This window comes from Apis laboriosa, unplaced genomic scaffold (genome assembly GCF_014066325.1).
Source record: "Apis laboriosa isolate Shangri-la unplaced genomic scaffold, ASM1406632v1 scaffold12_cov154, whole genome shotgun sequence".
Classification (NCBI taxonomy): Eukaryota; Metazoa; Arthropoda; class Insecta; order Hymenoptera; family Apidae; genus Apis; species Apis laboriosa.
Genome location: NW_025221207.1, coordinates 277,965 through 302,288, shown reverse-complemented (window position 1 = coordinate 302,288; position 24,324 = coordinate 277,965). Strand labels below are relative to the sequence as shown.

At 28.3% G+C, this 24,324-nt stretch overlaps 3 protein-coding genes across 4 annotated transcripts; 2 read left to right on the top strand and 1 right to left on the bottom strand.

Annotated features, from left to right (window-relative positions):
• Positions 1-8,702: 8,702 nt before the first annotated feature.
• On the bottom strand, positions 8,703-10,546 carry LOC122720475 (cysteine-rich with EGF-like domain protein 2). The gene is made up of 4 exons (XM_043947231.1): positions 10,167-10,546; positions 9,288-9,945; positions 9,126-9,221; positions 8,703-8,977 (listed from the first exon to the last, which is right to left on the bottom strand). The coding sequence occupies exons 1-4, from the start codon at positions 10,332-10,334 to the stop codon at positions 8,757-8,759; spliced, it is 1,143 nt and encodes a 380-aa protein (XP_043803166.1). The 5' UTR covers positions 10,335-10,546; the 3' UTR covers positions 8,703-8,756.
• A 435-nt stretch (positions 10,547-10,981) lies between these two features.
• LOC122720628 (coatomer subunit alpha) lies at positions 10,982-15,565 on the top strand. The gene is made up of 5 exons (XM_043947436.1): positions 10,982-11,137; positions 11,593-12,817; positions 12,898-13,845; positions 13,965-15,119; positions 15,185-15,565. The coding sequence occupies exons 1-5, from the start codon at positions 11,058-11,060 to the stop codon at positions 15,419-15,421; spliced, it is 3,645 nt and encodes a 1,214-aa protein (XP_043803371.1). The 5' UTR covers positions 10,982-11,057; the 3' UTR covers positions 15,422-15,565.
• Positions 15,566-16,743: 1,178 nt separating this feature from the next.
• LOC122720435 (host cell factor 1) lies at positions 16,744-23,905 on the top strand. Of its 2 annotated transcripts, XM_043947165.1 has the most exons (8): positions 16,744-16,904; positions 17,024-17,306; positions 18,293-19,000; positions 19,082-19,233; positions 19,310-22,207; positions 22,318-22,545; positions 22,623-23,004; positions 23,110-23,905. In XM_043947165.1, the coding sequence occupies exons 2-8, from the start codon at positions 17,138-17,140 to the stop codon at positions 23,238-23,240; spliced, it is 4,668 nt and encodes a 1,555-aa protein (XP_043803100.1). In that variant the 5' UTR covers positions 16,744-16,904; positions 17,024-17,137; the 3' UTR covers positions 23,241-23,905. The 2 variants fall into 2 exon arrangements, with proteins under 2 accessions (XP_043803100.1, XP_043803101.1); XM_043947166.1 differs by having other exon boundaries at positions 16,745-17,306; positions 19,082-19,227.
• The last annotated feature ends 419 nt before the right edge of the window (positions 23,906-24,324 follow it).

The following is a 24,324-nucleotide window of genomic DNA, read 5'->3' as shown; positions in this document are numbered from 1 at the left end:
ATATTATGGAAAGATAATTTTTGAATGTTTGCGGAATGAGTCGTTATTAAATAATTCGAATAAAGAGTTCCTACCTCTATTTTCGAAAATGACTTTTCTCCGAGTTCGATTTTAAGCATGAAATTTTAATACGAACTTCCTCGTAATGGGCTTAATCTCGTTGACGACATTCGCCTCGAATACTCTGCATAATGTAATCGTATCTCCGTTTCCAGCTGATCTGATTACGAAAATGAGTTATGTCGAGCTCGGATGCTTTCCATATTTCAAAAATCGATAGAAACCACTATTTTCGCTTCTAATCATTAAAAATAATAATTTTTATTTATATGATATCATTTTTAATGAATAAAAAAAATATATAAAAAGTATGTAAATGGCACAAAAATTACATGTATACAATTAAAAGAAAATACAATTTTTAAAACATATAAAAAAAAGAAAAAATAAAAATAAAGAAGAGCAAAAAATTAAAAACTTTTCAAACCTGTTCGTTATATATTCGATATAAAAATTACGATGAGGTCACAAAGGATAATGGGATCAATGCTTCTGACGTACCCGGAATTGCAAGAATGTGCCTGGATCTGTCTCCGTGTGGCAGGCATCCGCGGAAGGGACGGTGTTACCTAATTAATAAAATAAATCATCCTTCGGTGCATCGACCCCGCCGCTGCATCAACCGTTTGACTGACAGTGTTCTACCTCTGCCGTCGACTAATTGTCAAATTACAAAGATCGAGAATATCTAATGGACGTCGAGCATGGGACGGCTCGTCGCGATTTTGAACGACTGCCTCCCCTCCCAATCATCGCGCCGTTTCCCACTGCGCAGAAGCGGAACGCGCCCCCACTACTGACCACGGCCAGCAACCCCTACCCCTTTTGCACCTGCAACCCTTCCGTTCGTTTCGAAGTTACGTCATTCGACTCCGGGACTCCGGCAGTCGTGGTCCAACGCTTCCGCTTCCGGTTCTCTCAGTCACGAGACATACTTCTCGCTTCACCACCACCAGCTGGACCTTGGTAAACTTTCCCACTAGTAATATATGGAGTTTGTCATGTGCGGTATTTACCCAGTAGCACGTCTTCGTTTATTTTGTAGAGAAATATTTATGTATGATTAATCGCTTTAGATGTTTTTAGTAGCTTTTTCTTTTGTAGTTTGTTAATTTTAGTTTGTTTAATTTTACTTTGTAGTTTTGAATGATTTGAATTTTTGTATCGTTGTTGTATTTGACTTGATATATAGATATATAATGCGTTGTAAATTATTGTAGATATATTAATAGATTTAGTTTTTAATTTGTTACTATTGTTGATAATTTTTATTTTATAATATTGTTGTAAAAGTAATAGATGTAAGACTATTGATTGAATCGCAATTTGAATCATAACTTTTACGCTGTGCGTAACATTTAAATACGCGCCGTGTAATTTAAAATAGCAACACAGTCGATAAAGAAGAAATCTTTTAAAATATTTTAATCGGAAGAAATTTTTTAAAACGCTCAATTAAAAGGAGAAATCTATTTTCAAATTTATTAAATCTCAAATCTCTGTTTCTTTTGAAAAAATAATTTTTAAATAAATGAAAAGAAAAAAAGTAGTCGGTACATACATATATTGCTTTACCAACTATGTGTTCGATATCGTACGATGTAATAAAATTATGATCTGATAACTCCGCTACTCCATTCATCTCAATCATGTTTCCACGAAGATTGACGACCGTGCAAGGTAGTTTCGATATCTTCCGTTCCAAGCTTTTTCACATGAAATCTTCATTAAAATAGAATTACCGTTATTTCATTGTTACTGTTTCATTTCCACTATAATTTTAAAACTTACTTTTTGCAATGATAAATTATCAACAAGATTTCAAACAACATTTCTTTTTTCTGTTTCAGCTTAAGAAGAAGTCATCATCGTTCACCGGAAGTACATCAAGTAAAACGCTCTTTATGCTTTTGATTGTTGCTCAGAAAGCCTTGATTACGATATTGGCTTTCGGGCAATAATCATAATCACGAAAGGGTAGAACTTCAACTTAGCCTGTTGCCTATGGCACCTGTTACTTCAAGAGACAGCACAATTTCTGAAAACATATATTTCTTTGATCCGACGAATGTGATTTATCATATAATTAAGGTAGCAATATTTCTTCTATTAAAGAATATTAGAAATATTTATGTTGGCGATAAAAATTGTAGTTATTAGTTATTCTACTATTAATATTATTATTATATGATCAATATAATTACTACATTTATTGTTTTTATTTTTTAATTTCATCTGAAAATATTATACGATGTTTTACGAATCGATATTACTTCACTGTTTATACTTTTTGTTATAAATTCTCCATTTTACAAAAGATCTGAATATTATATTGATTAAAATATAAAAAGCCGCACGAAAGGAATTGATTTAATCCCGATGTTATTTACGTTAAAAACAAATTGATGCTGTAGATCTGCGCTCGAATAAAAATAACCAAAAGAAATCTCTTTCATGATGCTGTACTTTATTCAATTTTATCCACGATACTCGATCAGCCCTTCTCTCAAACGAATTAAAATATTCCTTTGAAATTATAATTGCACACTTGACTTATGGAATCGTCGACTAATTGTTACTTGAACGATCGATTGACCAATACTTATGGTTAATTGTACTGTCACTGATATGTATCGTACACTCGATAATAAATGATCGTTTATCTCTGGTATATACGTATCTGATATTTGAAATTTCACTTTATTTTTCATACTCCTTTCATAAATAATATTTTAGCTTTATAATTCTTGTTTTTCATATATATCAATTCATATATTTTAGAACAGATTGTTTACAATTATAGTTATAAATGATTCGTCTCATTAAAGAACAGAGATATTTATAACATTCGTTAACAATGTAAGAAATATTTACGCATTTATAACGATTATTTATTTCTATTTTCTCTTCTCTGTTTACGATGTTATGATGTTACAAAAATATATTTTTATAATCCAACTACAATATTTCCTCTTCCTCTTTTATCGTTTTTAAATCAACAAGAATTTATTTCCAATTTCACCATAATTGTCCTTCAAAATTTCTAATTGTTCCTCCAACATCCTCTATACTTTCTTAAGCATTTTTCCAATATTTCGATTCTTCTCGATTTCCATTCTCGACATGCATCTCGACAATTCCGTCGATTCCGTCCCTATGATTCCGTCAAACGCGTTATTCAAATATAACGTCTATCGATATCGTTTATCTGATTCTCCGCCGGCGAAACGAATATACGATCGACACGCGAGGGGAGAGCGACCCGATAAAATTCATAAAAGATTCAACGTTAATTACCGAAGATGGCCCAGCTGGAAATCCGGTTTTTATTATATCTACGGGAAACACGCGATATTTCTGAAGCTCGGATCCGCGAGAAACTTTCTTCCTTCGTGCCGTATCCTTGTCAGCCACCTTCGTTTCCGTCCGGCTTTGGAACGAACGAGGAAGTCGTGACGTTCGGCCTGGTCCGTCGATGGTAACAGGTTGCGACGTCCAGGCGTTTCTCAAAAACTGGCAAAAAAGTCGAGGCAACGAGGGTCGACAGGTGAAGGAACGCGGACAATGAGAAATTCCGATGCCAAAGGAAGGGAGAGACAGGCAACGATGCATTATTTAAATTTTAAAAGCGTTTCGGAGTGCTGGCTTAATTCGACGTCTAGTTAGCCCATCCCCCTCTGATCGTCCTGCGTGTGGACGACAAACAAGCATACGAAAGCGTTTCGCGCCCCCTGCCTTTTTGCATTTGAATGCATTATAGTCGCGAATAAACATTTATGAATTGGATAAACTAAAAAAAAAAAAAAATCGAATTATTAGTGCTAGATATTGGAACTAAATTGGAATTGGCTTTTCTTCTTACCGAATTTTATTAATTAAAGAAATTTGATTTGAGAAAATTCTGTTGAGGAAGAAGTGTGAGTGCGAAGTATGAAGAATTTAAGCAAAGAATCTAAGAATAGAAATGGCCATATTTTAAATTCTATTTAAATATTAATCATTTTAAATAGAAAATAAAGAAATATCTTATTTAAGAAAGAATTATAAGAAGTAATTAATATGTGATTGTTAAATAGTCATATTTTTATTCAATTTTTATAATTCAAAATCTCTGTCTCTTTAAATTTCTCAGTAGTCTGATGATCCATCGTTTCCTAAAATCTATGACGAAAGCGTCATCCCTAGATAAATACTCTGACAAACATATTCTGAAACACAAAAGCTTCGTATCATTTTTATTCAAATCTTAAATCTTCATACGTTTTATTCAAATTTATATGTTATCCTCTAAAATAGTACTTACTATAATTAAAAATATGAAAAAATGTTTAGAAAATCCAATGTTAAAAAAAAAATCACTGAAAGAAATGGAAGAAATAAAAATCCTTTTTTCTAATTCAAAGTAACATTGATCCTAATTTTAATTTCTGTTAAAATCATTTCCACTGATAATCGTAAAATGTTGAAAATATTTCCTTTTTTGTTATAAATCTATATAATGCGCAGAAGCTCGATGGCAGTCCATATTTATATAGTCAAAGAGGTTGACAGATCGACGTTCAGTCGCGCCTCGTTCGCCTTGTGCCGATGAATATTTCAGTCAGTTCTGGCTTCAGCTGTCAGTCCACGGGACAGGATGCGCGAGAAAGAGAGAAAAGGGTGGAAGCATCAAGGGGGAAGAGAGGTAAATCGCTTCTATGTATAGAGAGATGTATGGCCCGACGAACTTTCGACCTGAAATGACCTGGGCTCGGGATGCAGACACCTCCGCGAATTTCCACCTTCCACGAAGGAAACCTCCCCCTTTAGCCTGCAACCACCTAATGATCGGTTTTAATTCAGGATACCAGACGATTGTCTATGAATAACAGGAAATTGCATACATATTTACTTGCATACGTCCTCAGATCAACGAGCACTCCCATATAAGTTCAGATAAATAGTGCTCTTCACTTAATAACTTGAAATTCCATTGAATAAAATGAACATCGTTTTAATTCTTCTACCCTGAAATTTTATAATTAGGTTAGTCAAAACACATATGAATTATCAAACTTACCGATAGCATGCGATATTCGAATTATTAATCATGTTAATATGTTAAAATCAAAAGAAGTTTTTACCTGAAAACAACTAGATTTACAACTAGATTTAGATAACGTAATAAATTATCGAAAAATTTGCATTAAAAAAAAATTTGAAGAGTATATAATATTATTATATCATGATAATATTACATATACATATATAATTTATAATTAATATTATAATATTATTTTAATACGATATAATTAAGTAATTACGTATGCGGCTCGAAATTGATGATTGTTATCATTTGCAAGAATAAAATGTATTCGTTAATATAATTAAATTTAAACATGAATTAGATAAGAACTAACCTCATATATGATATCAAAATTTCCGGACATAAATTTCTAATTGAAACAAATTTTACAGCTGATGAATATATTTATTTCATATATATTCCTAGATTATTTTCCATTATGTTATTTTTAAATTTTGCGTTTCAAGATTATTTACATTTGAAGTTAGATCAACTTGTCAAATTCGGTAAAGTGCAAATAGGATCGCGCGTGAAGTGCAGAAACTGATTTCACAAGCTATCCATATGATGAATTAAATTGAGGATAACTGCGAATGTCAACTTACTTTGACTGCTTTTCGTGAATATTCATCAGGATTGTGAATGGATCGTTAAATCCAACAATTGTGGTGGATAAAATGCTTTGTTATAAAATTTTTCCACTATGAAGTAATGTATCATTATATTATAGTCAACCAATTAATTGTTCAGTATTTCGATTTATGTGTGATTTATATAATTTGTACTTATATATTTTTTAAATTTTATAAATAATTCATTAAAATTTAAATTTCTCTTTTTATTGATAAGAAATCGTTTCGTTATCAAAATATTACGCAATTATACAATATAGATTGATAAAAATATCTATATTGAAATATTAAATGATTATTAAATTTTTTAGTTATTTTTAATGATTTTTTATAATGAAAATTTAGTTTTTAATTGAAATAAATTAATGAAGTATATAATAATTCTGATTGTTTGTAATTAATACTAAACAATTTTTCTTATATGATATAAATATATTCTATTTGAAATAACAATTACAAAAGATAAATTATATATTATAATTAAATTATAATTTAAGAATAAAATAAATATAAAAATTATAATAAATTCAATTTATTTTAATTTTAATTTGAAAATTTCTTTATTTTTTGTAATTAAAAGTAAATGATGAAATAAATTAAAATACTACAAAAATACTACAACATGTTATATAAATAGATATTCTTTCAGCTCGATAAAATTATATATATTCACGATTATATTTTATATATAAATTTATAATTGTGTATAATGTAGACAATGTTTGTATTGTAATATACATATTATTATTTATATATTATTTGTTGATAATTATTTTATAGGTAAAGATAAAAATTCTATATTTAGAAGAAAATTTTTTAAATTATGTACCTTTTTTTCTTAATTATTTATTTTTTTCTTTAATTATTAAAACTTTAATTATTAAAATTAATCAAAATTATAACTTTCAATTTTTTAGATAATATATTTCAATTTTACAACATATAAATATAACAATTATCATAACATTACAACTTATAATTTTTATTTTATGAATTTTCTCATATGTTTAAATATTACATCTCGTATAAGATTTTTATATTCAACTTTTGTATTCTGCTTTATATAAATAATGCCATTAGTAGAATGATGAACATTTTTTTTTTTCATCATTCCAAAAATGGCCAAATATATATTATATATATATATATATCACATCTGTAATAAATTTTCTCGAAAGATGAACTTCTTTTTTAATTAATATTCATCTTTTCCAATATATATATATAGTTACAATTATCTAGTGCATTATATATAATATATATCAAATACATGTAGTTATTCTTATTGGGAGAAAAAGAATAACATCATAGCCACCTATCGAACAAAGAGTCAACTAAATTAGTAAATTATATACATATTTAAAATTTTTCAAAAAAAGAAATATTCAAAAAGAAAAGTTACTTTATAAAAAATTTCAATAGAAAATAAAATAAAATATTTTTCTAAATTATAAATATATAATAAATATAAATATAAAATAATCAACAAAAATATATATATATAATATTTAAAGTTTTTGTTTATACAATAAAAGTTAAGATTAACTGTTTTGAAGAATTTATTCATAAGAAATAAACAATGTGTCCTTTTAATTATTTATTCTCTCTTTATTTTAATTATTAAAATCAATAAAAAAATAATTTTTCAAATAATTCATCAATTTTTAATTTATATTTTATATATATATTATATATATTATAATTCTACATCCATTATAACATATTAAAATATTTATAAATTTATAAATTATTTATAAATTATATGGGATACTTTTGGGATGGATTTTAGACATCAAAACGATAAAAAAGTTTATATACATATGTTCAATAAAGCTTAATTAACGAATTATAAACATTTTAATTAGAATTATAAACATTTGTATTAGATAAAGAGAGGCGACGAAAGAACAAGAACGCCCAGTTAGTTCCGTATTGCAATGTCGCTTGCGCAGCGGAGCCCCTTAATGCAAATAATATATTGATATTTTTTTATATAATTGATTATTTCAAATGAATTTCAGTGTAATGTAATATAATATACGTATTCCTTATTTAACAAAAACTTTATTATATACCTCGAATAAATTTTAGTAAATTCCAGAATATTAACGTATATATCACTTTATTCAAATCTACTTTACTTATTTAATCAAATAAATCATTTTATATTATAAACATATTATTTAAATTCATAGTTGAATTGTTATATGACACTCAATCTATCTGTTTATTGAATAGGAATAAATCAAAACACATTCCTATAAGATATTTCAGATTTTAGAAAGATTGAATGTATTTTTTTACACATAAACTTATCCTCACATGTACAAGAAGAAAACTAATGATATTTGAATCAATTTGAAATTCATAGACCAATTGAAGCATTAATTAAAAAACGTTTGTTTTTTTCTATTCCATTTAAATTCAATATTTTTTATTTCGATATGAGATTAACTAAATAAAAGTTGAAATTCAATATCTATATTTTATTATAATACTAATGTCACTATCTTATATTCACTAAAAAAATCATATAAGCATTGCATTTTTCTTTTTCACGTTACTATTGCATATCAGATATTTTTTTTTATTTGCTATTCACATTAATTTCTTTGAATATAATTATTATTTATTATTGTATAATTTTATATGAAAATTATTTAATTAAAAGTTTATTGTAAACAAATATTCAAATATGCACATATTTATGACTGCATGTGCGTAAGTCTGCGACTACTTATCTATTTCTATAAACACATCACGACATTCAAAATTTATCACAGATAGATTAATCCAAAAAAATTAATTCTTTATAAATTATAATAAGTTTCAAAATGCTGAGCTTGATTCATTCCACGGATACTTCCAATTCAATGAATCTTATTATAAATTATATAAAGTTAAATTTAATTCATAAATATCAATTTTTAACAAATAAAAATTCATTTTTTACACTTTTTGATAATTAAATCAATTTATTAAAGTAAAATTTTTGTCTTTTACATTGCTCCTAAAATGTCCATATTCGCAGTTGTATCTTGTATGTTACTATGAGCTATTATATATTCTGATGCTGATATGTATATACCAACTAATAAGCCAATTATACTTGCTATATAAATATTCCGTTGAAAAATAATATATGTAGCTATACAAAGTCCAAAATATGTTGCATATCGTGCAATATTTTCTTGTTGTTTTCGGCCCAAAAGATCAGAATCTATAATATAAATAATTTTTTATTATATTGTAATATATTATAAATGTATTATAAATATAATTATTAAAAATATAATTATTAAAAATATAATTATTAAAAAAATAATTAATCTATTCTTATGATTATGCAAGTACAATATAATATTTACTAATACATAAATTATCCTTTTTATGATATCCTTCTGCACATTTTATACACATATCTGGTCCATCACCTGTACAACCATTGCAGCTTTTATCACAATCTAAATTAAAGAAAAAAAATTAATCAAATTATTTTTGAATATTTCTATATATTTTTTATAATTTACCTAAACATGTATATCCTCCTTCCTTATTAATACAAAATTGATCTTTAGAACAATATTCATTACTTTTTATGCATTCATCAATGTCAAAACAACCTTGTCCATCTAATATATACCATCCTTTTGTACATTTTTCACAATTTTTTGGTCCTGGTCCTTTGCAAGATCCATCACAAGCAGCATGACAATGAGAACAAAGTAATTTATTTTCATCTTTGTAAGATTCATAAAATCCATTTGCGCATTTAGAACAATTATTTCCTTCATAGCCTTTATCACAGAAACATCCACCATTTCCTTTCCTAGTACCTGATCCTTTACATTTACCATTATTGTTACAAATTCTATCTGGAAAACCTGGACACGGTGTACATTGCGGACCAAAATGATCTTTTGGACAACAACGTTTTGTCTGTTGAATACAAATATAATCATAAATATCTGGATAAATTTGTTGATGATTAAACCACCAATCTTCAATTTTACTCTCTAATTCTTCAGCTAAAACATGACATTGAGTTTCACCACGTTCTACTTCTTTACATAAATGTTCTTGTATTTCTATTAATCTAGTTTCACTTTTTGAATATGAACCTAATTTATTTTCTTCCCAAGCACTATCACCACCATCAAATTTTTCACGACTTGTCCTTTCTATACCCTATATAATAAAAAATAAAATAAGTATATTATTTAAGAACTTAAATGTAATTAATAAATGTAATTAAAATAAAATTATACTAACTATTATGATAAATTTATTTTTATATGTATTATGTTTCTATTTAATACATATAAACATTAAATTATACACTACACAATATAAAAAATTTTAATTTCCTACTGTTATTTTTTTTAATTCAAGATAACTCACAAACTCACCTTTTTAAAACTATTTATTAAAATTTTACAAGCAGCGCATAATGGAAACTTTTGAGCTTTCAATTCTTCATTTGAAGGTGTTTTATTACACTTTACATAAATAAACATATAAAGTAAAATAAAAAAACTTAACAAACAAGAGAAAATAACATTATTATTTTTTCGCATTATTCTATAAAAACGTACCGATTACAAGCTTCTCGATATAAATGAGTATAAGCATTCACTTGAAAACTTAAGATAAACGATTATTAAAATAGAAAATATTAAATTTCTATGACTTATATTTTATAATATTTTTAACATCATTATTTTATTAAATATTCAATAATTAAGAAACATAAATAAAGTTATTCAGATTCTTTTAGATTAATAGTAACAGACGATAAAATAAATATTTTGCAAAAATGAACATGCGCATGTCATAATTAAGAATAATTCAACCAATCCAAAAATGACATTTGTAAATTTTCTTTAACTTACAAATTTGTATGAATATATTTACTTTGTTTTATTATTTTACTTTAATATTATTTGATAATATAATAATTTAAATTTGTATAGATTAATATAAATTAAATTTAAGTAAAATATAAATTTATTCAAAAGTTCATTAATTAATTTGAATAAAAAAAAAGATATAATTATATATAAAATTAAAAAAAAGATATTGAATTAAAGAAAATTGAATAAAGAAGATAGAATAATACTATATACTTATATATACTATGTATTTAAATATACAATTTAAATATACTTTAATCTTCATCTATAAATGTATATACTTTATGGCAGGATTAGTGACGTGTCTTGTCTCTCGTGTCGAATTTATTAGGGTTAAAAATAAGGAATGATTTTTTAAATATATTTTATTGAATATTTAATAAAAAAATGTTGACAAAATTTGAAACAAAATCTGCTCGCGTAAAAGGATTATCTTTTCATCCAAAACGTCCGTGGGTTCTTGCAAGGTAAATAATATATACATGTTTCTTATAATATTTTTTAAGTTATTAAAATAACTTCTTATTTGCAGTATTGTATATATATTATAGGATGTTTTTAATTTGAATTATTAAATAATAACAAAAAAAATGAAAATATCTATGATTTTTAATATAATAAAATATTATAATTAATATTTTATTAATTAAAATTAATATATTAAAAAAATTTTATTTTTAATATAATATAATAAGTGTAATTATTATTATTTAATAATAATAATTATTATTATTTAACAAAAAATTATATATAAAGTTATTATTAGTTATATTAGTGTATATATATATATATATATATATACTTATTATATATATAGTATGTAAACATTTTTTTTGTGATATTTAAATGATAGATATTTTTTCTAAATTATTTTTAAATTGTTAAATTTTGATTTTCAAATATATTATGTATTATGTTATAGTTTGCACAATGGAGTTATTCAATTATGGGATTATCGTATGTGTACTTTATTAGATAAATTTGATGAACATGATGGACCAGTTCGTGGAATATGTTTCCACAATCAACAACCATTATTTGTATCTGGTGGAGATGATTATAAGATTAAAGTATGGAATTACAAACAAAGAAGATGTATCTTTACCTTATTAGGTCATTTAGATTATATTAGAACAACTGTATTTCATCAAGAATATCCATGGATTTTAAGTGCATCTGATGATCAAACTATTCGTATTTGGAATTGGCAAAGTCGCACTTGCATTTGTGTCTTAACTGGACATAATCATTATGTAATGTGTGCACAATTCCATCTTACTGAAGATATTATCGTATCAGCTTCTTTAGATCAAACAGTTAGAGTATGGGACATTTCTGGCTTAAGAAAGAAAAATGTAGCTCCTGGACCAGGGGGATTAGAAGATCATTTAAAAAATCCTGGTACCACAGATCTATTTGGTCAAGCTGATGCTGTTGTAAAACATGTTTTGGAGGGTCATGATAGAGGTGTTAATTGGGCATGTTTCCATCCAACATTACCATTGATTGTTTCTGGAGCTGATGATCGTCAAATTAAAATGTGGCGAATGAATGATGCTAAAGCTTGGGAAGTTGACACTTGTCGTGGACATTACAATAATGTTTCTTGTGTTTTATTCCATCCTAGACAAGATTTAATTCTTTCAAATTCAGAAGATAAAAGTATTCGTGTTTGGGATATGTCTAAACGTACTTGTTTGCATACATTTAGGAGAGAACATGAAAGATTTTGGGTTCTTGCTGCACATCCTACCTTAAATCTTTTTGCTGCTGGTCATGATTCTGGAATGATTATTTTTAAACTAGAAAGAGAAAGACCTGCATATGCTGTATATGGAAATGTTCTTTATTATGTAAAAGAACGTTTTCTTAGAAAACTGGATTTTACTACTTCAAAAGATACATCCGTTATGCAAATACGCGGAGGTGGAAAGACACCTCCTTATAGTATGTCATATAATCAAGCTGAAAATGCTGTTTTAATCTGTACAAGATCACCTAATAATGTCGAAAATAGTACTTATGATCTATATATAATACCACGTGAAGGTGATTCAAATACTGATGCTGATACAAAACGGGCTTCGGGTGTCACAGCTATTTGGGTTGCAAGAAATCGTTTTGCTGTATTAGATAGAGCATATTCGGTATGTACTTAAAGAGAAATATTAATTACTTTATAATAACAAAAATAATTAAAAAATAATATTTAAATTATTTGTTACAGTTAGTCATCAAAAATTTAAAAAATGAAGTTACAAAAAAAGTGCAAATTCCAAACTGTGACGAAATATTTTATGCTGGCACTGGAATGCTTCTTTTACGTGATGCTGATCAAGTAACACTCTTTGATGTTCAGCAAAAAAGAACATTAGCTGAAGTAAAAATTTCTAAATGTCGATACGTCGTTTGGTCTAGCGATATGTCTCATGTTGCTTTACTTGCAAAACATACTGTTAATATTTGTAATCGACGATTAGAATCTTTATGTTCTGTACATGAAAACACTAGGGTAAAATCTGGAGCATGGGACGATTCTGGAGTGTTTATTTATACTACTAGCAATCATATCAAATATGCAATTAACAATGGTGATCATGGCATTATTCGTACTTTAGATCTCCCGATATATGTAACACGAGTCAAAGGCAATCAAGTTTACTGTTTAGACAGAGAATGCAGACCAAGAATTCTTCGAATAGATCCAACTGAATACAAATTTAAATTGGCTTTAATTAATAGGAAATATGAGGAGGTTTTGCACATGGTTCGCAATGCAAATCTTGTTGGCCAATCTATAATTGCATATTTGCAACAAAAAGGATATCCCGAAGTTGCTTTACATTTCGTTAAAGATGAAAAGACTAGATTTGGTCTTGCACTCGAATGCGGAAATATCGAAGTCGCTCTAGAAGCTGCAAGATCGCTTGATCAAAAATCTTGTTGGGAGAGCTTAGCTCAAGCAGCCTTATTGCAAGGCAATCATCAAGTTGTTGAAATGTGTTATCAAAGAACTAAAAATTTTGAAAAATTAGCATTCCTTTATCTTATAACTGGTAATTTGGAAAAATTACGTAAAATGATAAAAATTGCAGAAATTAGGAAAGATGTATCTGGGCAATATCAGGGTAGTTTGTTACTTGGTGATATTTATGAACGTGCAAAAATATTAAGGGTATGTTTTCATATAACTTGAATATAAATTAAAAAAAATTTTAAAACAAATTGTAAAAGAAAAGAATACGAATTAAATCTTTTTTATTATAGTTAATTTTCTATTTTTTTATATTATAGAATTCTGGTCAAGCTTCTTTAGCTTATGTAACGGAAAAAATTCATGGTATATCATCTCCGGAAGACGATATTCAATATAGTTCTATGAGCGAAGAACTTTCTGCTCTTGAAAAAGGAGCAGAATATCTTCGACCTCCAGTACCAATTCAACAAGCTGAGAATAACTGGCCATTATTAACAGTATCGAAAGGTTTCTTTGAAGGAGCAATGATGTCACGTGGAAAGAGTCAAGTAGCTGCTGCTTTAGCTCCAGAAGATGATAATGCTGAACCAGCTGAAGGATGGGGTAATGATGAAGAATTAGGAATAGATGATGAAGAAGGTGTTGAAAATGAAAACGTTCCTGAAGGTGAAGATACTGCTGGATGGGATGTCGAAGAAGTAGATTTACCACCAGAACTTGAAACCACAACTGTTGTAGTGGAAGATGGCTATTATTCACCGCCAACAAAAGGAATATCACCTACTCAACATTGGGTGAATAATTCTCAATTAGTTGTAGATCATATATTAGCTGGATCGTTCGAAACAGCATTTAGATTATTGAATGATCAAATTGGCGTAGTTGAATTTGAAGCATATCAAAGTCTTTTCATGAATACTTTCGTACGTGCTAAAACATCGTTTGCTTCATTACCAAACATACCTTCATTGTATGGTTATCCTCAAAGAAATTGGAAAGATACAAATCCAAAAAGTGGTCTTCCTGCAGTTGGATTACATCTCACCGATTTAGTTCAACGACTTCAAATATGTTATCATTTGACAACTGGCGGAAAATTTCCGGAAGCAATAGAAAAATTACAAGCAATTTTACTCAGTGTATCATTATTAGTTGTTGATACAAGACAAGATATTGTAGAAGCACAACAGTTGATTCAGATTTGTAGAGAATATATTCTAGGTTTGAAAATGGAAACTGAAAGAAAAAATCTACCTAAAGCTACTTTAGCTGAACAGAAACGGATTTGTGAAATGGCAGCTTACTTTACACATTGCAATTTGCAACCTGTTCATCAAATTCTTACTTTAAGAATAGCTGTAAATATGTTTTTCAAATTGAAGAATTATAAAACTGCTGCTTCATTTGCTAGAAGATTACTTGAATTAGGTCCTAAACCTGAATTAGCACAACAAGTTAGAAAGATTTTACAGGTGCGTATTTTCTTAGTATATGTTGAAAAATGTAACTAAAAATATAATATCATTTTTTTTTGTAGGCATGTGATAAAAATCCGATAGATGAACATCAATTAGCATATGATGAACATAATCCATTTTCATTATGTGCAAGTACATATGTTCCAATTTATAGAGGAAAACCAGAAGTTAAATGTCCATTGTGCGGCGCAACTTACTTACCGCAATTTAAAGATACAATATGTAAAGTTTGTGAAGTTGCATTAATTGGAAAGCAATGTATGGGTTTAAGGATAAGTCCTATACAATTACGATAATTTTTTGCTATTTTTATGTATTAATATATCAATAATGTTAATGTCATTGTTTTATAATTTTTTCATTATGTTAAATGTAAAAGGTATTATATCATTCCAGTAAATATTGTAAATATTACAAAAGCTATATATATATATATATATTCCAATCTTGAAATTATTTATTATCATTCATTAATTTAAAAGACAACACTTTTATACTATTATTATTATTATTTCATATTGAAACATATGATAAATATAAATTATATTTTAAAAATATATAATAAAATTAAATATTAATATTTTATCATATATTTTACCTTATGGAATTTTTTTTTATCAAGATAGATGTAAAATGAATACATATTTCTTCATTGAAATATTATTTGCAATTTTTATAATTATTTTATATATTGATATTAATATATTTATGGGATATTTAAAGAATCGATTCTAATGGCTAAATACATTGATATACAAAAAATATTCATTAAAACTTATTTATTAAGTTGTAAATAATTTAAATTTATATTAGATGAAGCGAGATAAATCGACATAATTGTTGTTACATTGTTGAATGTTTAACTAATAGTACCATCTTTTTGAAAAATATTCAAATTTATTATATACTATGTTAGTTACTGTTAGCGCTTTGAAAAATATTAAAATTTTTAAAACATTATTTATTGACAATAAAGTTTTTGTTAAAATAAAATAGATAAATTTTATCTTTGAAACAAATTATAACAATAATATAAAATATATATAGAATATATAATTGATTACATATATAAATTCATTAGATGATAAATTTATTTTATAACTAATCTCAGTGAGTTTAATACCAATATTTAAAAATATTGGTATTATTTATTGGTATTTTATAAAAATCCCCAGTTAATATCAATTGGTAATATAAATAATATATCAAAAACATGAAAATTTATAAATTGATTTGAATATACTATAAAATTATAGAACATTTTTTTACTAAATATTAGTAATTTTTTATTATATATTTGTTATATTTACTAATTTTATTTTACATATTGTGACTATCTAGGAAATTATATATTTATAGGGAAATTTTTTATTACATACTTTTTTATCCATTTATAAAATTTTCAAATTTTAAATGAAATTATTTATTATTTCTTTTTTTTTACAAAATTCTTAAAAATTATAAAAAAATAAAGATTTAAATTGAAATATAACACTAAAATTATTATTTATTTACAATAATAATTACAGAATATAAAAAAATATATACTAAGTTTGATCATTGATAAATACTGAGTGAGCACACTAGAAGGCATAAAACCAGTGCCGTAAACATCGTGAACGTAAATACACGGTGTGCGTTCTGTGTATACGTGTTACGTTACAGACGTCTTCTAAATCGTGCTGAATTTTCATGATTCTTATCGAAAAAATTTCACCTAACTTTATATTTATATGAATTATTTAAGTTAAGTTAATTAATAAAGAACAATAGTGAAAGGTAGGTTATAATCAAGACATACGATATTGACAGTGCTAAGAATATCAAGAAGTAGTAAATTTTCGTTGGGTGTGTGAACCTTCGAAGTTATTTAAGTTGTCGTATTGTAAACATTGAAGATATAGAAGTTTCAAGAAAAGGGCACACTATCTTCGAAATCATCGGGCGTTGTACTACTCTAGGGGTAACACGGTGGGTGCATAGCTGCGCGGTATGAAAAAATGATGTGATCGATGGTCATCATGGCGGCACCCATGTTAAAGTGGAAGCGAATCACAAATCCGTCCGGACCTCAGCCAAGACCCAGACATGGACATAGGGCAGTTGCTCTTAAGGACCTTATGGTCGTTTTCGGCGGTGGAAATGAGGGCATTGTTGATGAGCTTCATGTCTATAACACGAGTAAGTTGCTTTCTTGCTGTGCGTCTTTCGCGCCGTTCTTGATGATTCCCGCGATCCAAGATGGCGGCATACATTGACAAAACGATCACCGGCCGGATCACCGTGAAAACTATGAATTTTGATTATGTCTGATGATTTATTATCATATGTTTCATATATGTTAAATGTACCTTTATTATATATGTCTTTTTAAATCTTGTTTATTAAACATTTGGCTAATTTCATGTATAGAATTAATGCGATCTGTCATTTTTCATGTTTATACGCACGGGAGCGGCCATTGCTATCTTATATACCCCACCACGATTTGCAACGCGCCGCATTTCCCGTCATTCCACGTTCACGCTTCAACCTTCCTTCTCTTTTTTCTTTCCATTCCTATTTCTTCTCCCACTCTTTCATTTTAGGTTTTCACATCTTTACATGTCATGAATGTGTATAGAATTTCTTTTAACTAAGTTGCCAACAATTATAACGCATGCGTACTTAAGAAATATTTTCTAGTCGTATTTGAAATGTTATATTAATGATATTACTTAACACTCATATATTTATTACAAAAAAATAATAAATATAATAATGTATTCTAATTCAAATATAATAAAATTATAAATATAAATTATAAATATTAGATTATTATAATTTAATTTATAAAATGTAAACAATAAATAAAAATTTAATATTTTACTCATTATCTTTTAAAATTATTTTACAAAATAAATTAAGATTTTTGTTAATTAATAAAAATTATGTGAATTTTTATATTTTTTATTTTTTTATATTCTTTTTTATTTCTTTTATCTTTTTTATACTATATAATAATTATTTAATAATAATAATTTTATATTAATAAAAGTTTAAGTATCTTTATTCATTATATTATTTATTATAAAAAAAAAATTTATGATAAAAAAGCTTTTTTCAATTGTATTTTAGAAGAGAATTACAATATATTACTTTTAATTTATTTACTTTATTCTTTACAGCAACTAATCAATGGTTTGTACCATCGACAAAAGGTGATATTCCACCTGGCTGTGCTGCATATGGTTTTGTTGTTGATGGAAGTCGTATTTTGGTCTTTGGTGGTATGGTTGAGTATGGAAAGTACTCAGATGAACTTTATGAACTTCAAGCAGTTAGATGGGAATGGAAAAAATTGAGACCGAGACCTCCAGAAAATGATCCACCACCATGTCCAAGATTAGGACATAGTTTTACTCTTATTGGTAATAGAGTCTTTCTTTTTGGAGGATTAGCTAATGACAGTGAAGATCATAAAAATAATATACCAAGATATTTAAATGACCTATATACCCTGGAACTACTTCCTAATGGAGGAACAGTTTGGGATGTACCACAAACACATGGACATGCACCACCACCGAGAGAGTCTCATACTGGAGTATCTTATACTGATAGTAAAACAGGAAAAACCTGTTTAGTAATTTATGGTGGTATGAGTGGATGTCGTTTGGGTGATTTATGGTATCTTGATGTTGATTCAATGACATGGCATAAACCAGTGGTTCATGGACCTATTCCATTACCGCGATCTCTTCATACTGCTACTTTAATTGGTCATCGAATGTATGTTTTTGGAGGATGGGTGCCACTTGTTGTTGATGATGTTAAGGTTGCAACACATGAAAAGGAGTGGAAATGCACAAATACATTGGCTTGTTTAAATATAGGTAAATTGGAATTATATATTTTATATTTTACATTGCATCAAAGTAATTATATCAAAAATAAAATTAACAATATAATTTTAGAAACTTGGACATGGGAACAGTTAACTGTTGATACTCTAGAAGAAAATGTTCCTCGCGCTCGTGCTGGACACTGCGCAATTGGAATGCATAATAAACTTTATGTATGGTCTGGTCGAGATGGATATCGCAAAGCTTGGAACAATCAGGTTAGGGTTAGTCTTTATAATTTATTTTTAACTTACAAATGCTTTTATTTCTTATACAATATGATTTATTTTTCATTTTTAGGTTTGTTGTAAAGATTTATGGTATCTCGAAGTCGGTAAACCATCTGCTCCATCCAAATTGAACTTAGTTAGGGCCAGTTTACAAGCATTGGAAATTCAATGGACACCTGTACCATCTGCACAGTACTATATATTACAAATACAGAAATGTAAACCTTCAACAACAACTGGAACGTTTCCTACAGTTAGTACTCCAGCAAGCACCGCAACACCTACCACGACATCAACAATGGTCACTCTTGCAACTGATTCTGCTACATCTTCGCCTGTCACTTCTGTTCCTGAGCTTCCACAAACTCCAACTTCGGTTAGACCGTCCGTACCTCCACAGACTCCAGTTCGAGTTCAATCAACTGTACAAAGTCCCATTCAGAAACCAGTACCATCACAAAGCGTAACAAAACCATCGAGTCCAATGACACCAAGAGTTGCCGGAAATCTTATTAGAATTCGTTCTCCTTTAGTTACAACAACGCCAACAACAACCACTGCTACTGAACAAACTCCAACTTCTAATACTACAGTGGCAGGCCAAACACCAGCTGCTATGTCAGGAATTGCCGCTTTAGCAGCAGCTGCTGCTGCTACTCCAAAAATAAGTATGAATAATGTACCAATCCTTCCACAAACTACGGCTAATACAATTAGAATGAAGAATGTTCAACCTGGTCAACAAATACGTTTTGCTGCACCCGGAGCAACAGTATTGAGAACAGCTTCACCACAACAAAGTAAACAAATTATCCTACAGAAACCAGGTCAAAATATATCTGGTCAACCACAGATTGTACATCTTCTTAAAACAGCACAGGCAATGGTAGCAACTGTGCCTAAAGTAAGTCTCATACCAGGAAAAACTGTTCAAGCAACAGGTGCAAAACCACTTAATCAGGGAGCGAAAATATTGAGATTAGTAAATCCTAACACTGTACAGGGATCCAAAATTCTCACAACTATGAAAACATCTAATATTGTTGCAATGAGTAAAGGACAAAATATTAGTGGTAAACAAACAATAATGATTACTAAACCTGGTGGTAATGGTGGATTAGTTGGTCGTAATCAAATTATAGTAGTTACAACAGGATCTAATTTAAGAACTATACAAGCTGTTACTACTTCTCAAGCTGGAGGTGGACAAACGGGTAATATTACGACACCTGTAAATGTTTTACCATTATCAGCTACTAATCATGTAACAAACCAACAAGGAGTGAAGATGATTGTTGTTTCATCTGGAGCAATGGGAGGAGGAACTACTGGAAAACCTATTACTATCACAGTTCCAGGCCAAGGAGGTGTTCCAAAAACAGTAACTATTGCAACTAAAGGAAGTCCACAAGCTATTTTTAATCCTGGAAAAAGTCAGATTGTTACTATGCCACAAATACAAAAAACACCAGAGACTGTAACAGTATCTGGTAAACCTGTGACATTACAAATGTCTGGAGGAATAGGTGCAAAAACAGTTACTCTTATGCCTACAAGTAGCACAATAGTAACAACTTCAAGTGCATCTGAGACGATAGATACAAGTAAAATGTTATTTGTTCCATCACAAAAACAACCATCAGCTTCATTAGCATCTACATCTGATGGTCCTGCTACTACTGATGCTGCATTAGCTGCATTAGCTGCAGAGGCAGGTTTAATAGATCCAGTTCAAGAACCTTCTGGTGATTTATCTTTTATGGTATCTGCAGATGATGGTGGAGCTGGAGATGGTAAAATAGAAGATAATTGTAATGGTGATGAAACTACTACAGCAGCTGCTTTAGTTTCTCAAATGGGTGCTGGTGAATCTATGCAAATTGATAGAGATGGTAACTTTTTAATTCCTCAAGTTGATGGTCCAGCAGATCTTCTTCTGTCTGATGATGATGAAGACAATGATAAAATTGATTTAGCCGAAGATCCCACATTAGAAAATCAAGAAGAGTCGCAAGTTGCAGATTCTGCAAATATGGAGCAACATACAGATACAACATCAACAGAAGCTGTTCATATGGAAGAATCCATAAAAGATCCAGACACTTTATCAGAAGGAGCATCTGAACTTCCCGTTTCCACAAGTGTTCCAGAAGATATTCCAATAGATCCAGAACCTTCTATTGACACTCAACCAGATGAAAATGAAATACCTATTGAAGTTGTTAATGATTCAGAACCAGCAAATGAAAGTGACATGCAAGAAATGAATAATGTATCAACCGAAGAGGCACAAATAAAAGCTGAAATTTCTAATATGCAAGATCCAATAGAAGCTTCATCAGAGGAAGCATCTATGCCAGATGCTATGGAACTTCCAGAAACCGAAGAAAGTGAACAGATTGAAAATAATGATATAAAATTAATGGCAGTAGATACATATACTTCTGAATCTGAAAAACAAGTAGCTTCTGAACATTTGTCACCTGAAGATAGTTTATCACAATTTTCTCAAGAAGATAATCAAGTCATAGAAAAAATTAAAGATGAAGCTGTGGAACCACCGATGGATCTTCCTGAGGGAACTCCAATGGAAACATTAGAAGATAATGATGAACCAATGGTTACAGATTCTTGTTCAACTCCTACTAATATTCCCATTACAACATCTATCATGCAAATAAAGTTAGAACAAGCCGATGAATCAATGAAACAAGATAAAATATCAGAAATCCCACCAACATCATCTATTAGTAGTATTACATTTCTTGAAAAGGAAATGGATATTCAAAAACCAATAACCACAGTAAAAATGGAAATAAAAGAAGAATCTATTAAAAAAGAAAGTCTGAAACAAGAACAAATGAATGGCACAAGAACGGAAAATGGAGATGATTCTACAGCATTAACTACATTGGCTACAGCTGCCTTAGGTTCGGCAGAACAATCAATGAAAATGAAGCCTGAACAGGTAAAATATTATATTTTACATTAAAATGATATATATATATATATATATATATATATATATATATATTTAATATTTATTTGTAATATAAGAATATTTCAACTCTTGTACAGACTGAAAAAGAAAAAAAAGAAGAAGAATGGTATGATGTAGGAGTAACACAAGAATCAAGATTTACTGTACAACATTATTATTTACCAGGTGATGATCCTTTAGATATAACACAACCATTAACTATGGATGTTTTTGAAGGTAGAACTAAAGTTCCTTTAGAACAGGGAACTATTTATAAACTTAGAATTGCTGCTGTGAATAGTTGTGGACAAAGTGATTGGAGTGAGGTAAATAGAATAATTGCCAATATGAATATTAATATACATTTAATTTCATATAACATTTTTTTTTTATTTATTTTAAGGTATCAGCATTCAGAACATATGTTCCGGGATTTCCCGGAGCACCTAGCGCTATAAAAATTAGTAAAACGGCAGATGGTGCTCATATTTCATGGGAACCACCACCTAACAGAAATGATGGACCCATTTTGGAATATTCTGCCTATATAGCAATGGCAAATACTGCATCTAATAATAATGGAGAACCAAAGACAACATCATCGAATTCGAATTTAACATTCACAAAATTTTATTGTGGTACAAATAATTCGTGTTCGGTGTCTAATAGTTCCCTTAGTGCTGCTTATGTTGATACAACTCGAACACCAGCCATAATATTTAGAATAGCAGCACGAAATGTTAAAGGATACGGACCAGCAACGCAAGTTAGGTGGTTGCAACAAGGTTAGTTGTGCATTTTATTTTAATTTTTTATAAAAAAAAAATAAATAATTTCTAAATAATGATTTTTAAATTTTAAAATATAATTTTTTATTATATCATCATTAGCATCAGTATCGTCATCAGATCCAACTAATTTTATGGAGAATAATCCTCAAGTGAAGAGACGTGGTGTAAATATACGTTTACAAGCAAGCTCCCCACAGAAGAAGGTGAAACTAAAGAGACCAAGTAGCTAACTTTTTGTGAGCCGGTTCTTTTTGACCTCTTACAGCCCAAATATTCAAACAGCGCTATTCATTATTTAATTTCCGCTGATACACACGCCTAACAACGACAATGAAACAGTATATTCTTCGAATAAACAACGTGACATGCGAGTAAATGAATGCACGATATAGAGTGATGGAGAAGATGTCCATAACTACATTGAGGTATAACATAAGAGTTAAAAAAAGTATTTTAAGTGTTCTATATATGAATACAAGGTCTTTCTATACTGCGTTTTCTGACTCACCGTTATTCTCCTATTCCTTCGTGAATATGCGACATTCTTCTGTAAAAATAATATGAGTACTATTAATAAATGGCAAGGTGGTTACTTTGAAATTAAACAAGTTTTTCCATGTTTATAAATGATTCGAAATTCATAATATACCGATGATAGTTAGATCAACACTTGCATCACTTTTCATGGTATACATATGATTTCATTTAAATATTAACCACCTTCATTTTTTATTTTTTTATTAGATAAATTTAATATATGTAACTACAAATTGTAATAAAACAAAAATGAAATAGTCATTTGATTTATATGGAAGCTTTGATTTTAACAAATGCTTTGTTTGAATTTATTTTAAATTATTCGTATTTGAAAGTCTTTTATTATTACAAAGATATATTTGCGTACAAATCTTCTAATATAAATAGAACAGAAGTATGGGAAACTTCTTATTACATTTAAATATTTATTGTAAATATTGTAATTGGAAATGTTTTCTTTTAATTTTCTTTTAATTTTAAATTTATAATTGTCTTTATTGAATTTTTTTTCGAAATTTTGCAATGCGATGCAAGTGTAACAAAAACTTTGTTATCATCTTTTTCTGTATAAAATATCGGTGCTACATTTTATTCTCATTACTTTTGTTACTGCCAATCGAAAAAAAAAAACAATCAATATAAAAAGAAAGGAGCACATAATTTAAATATAAATTATTGTGAAATTTTATTATTTTTTTGAAGTAATGAGATAAAGATATTTTGTAAAAAAAAAAAAATAAGTTTGTAGATTTACACATAATAAAAGTTACAACTTGA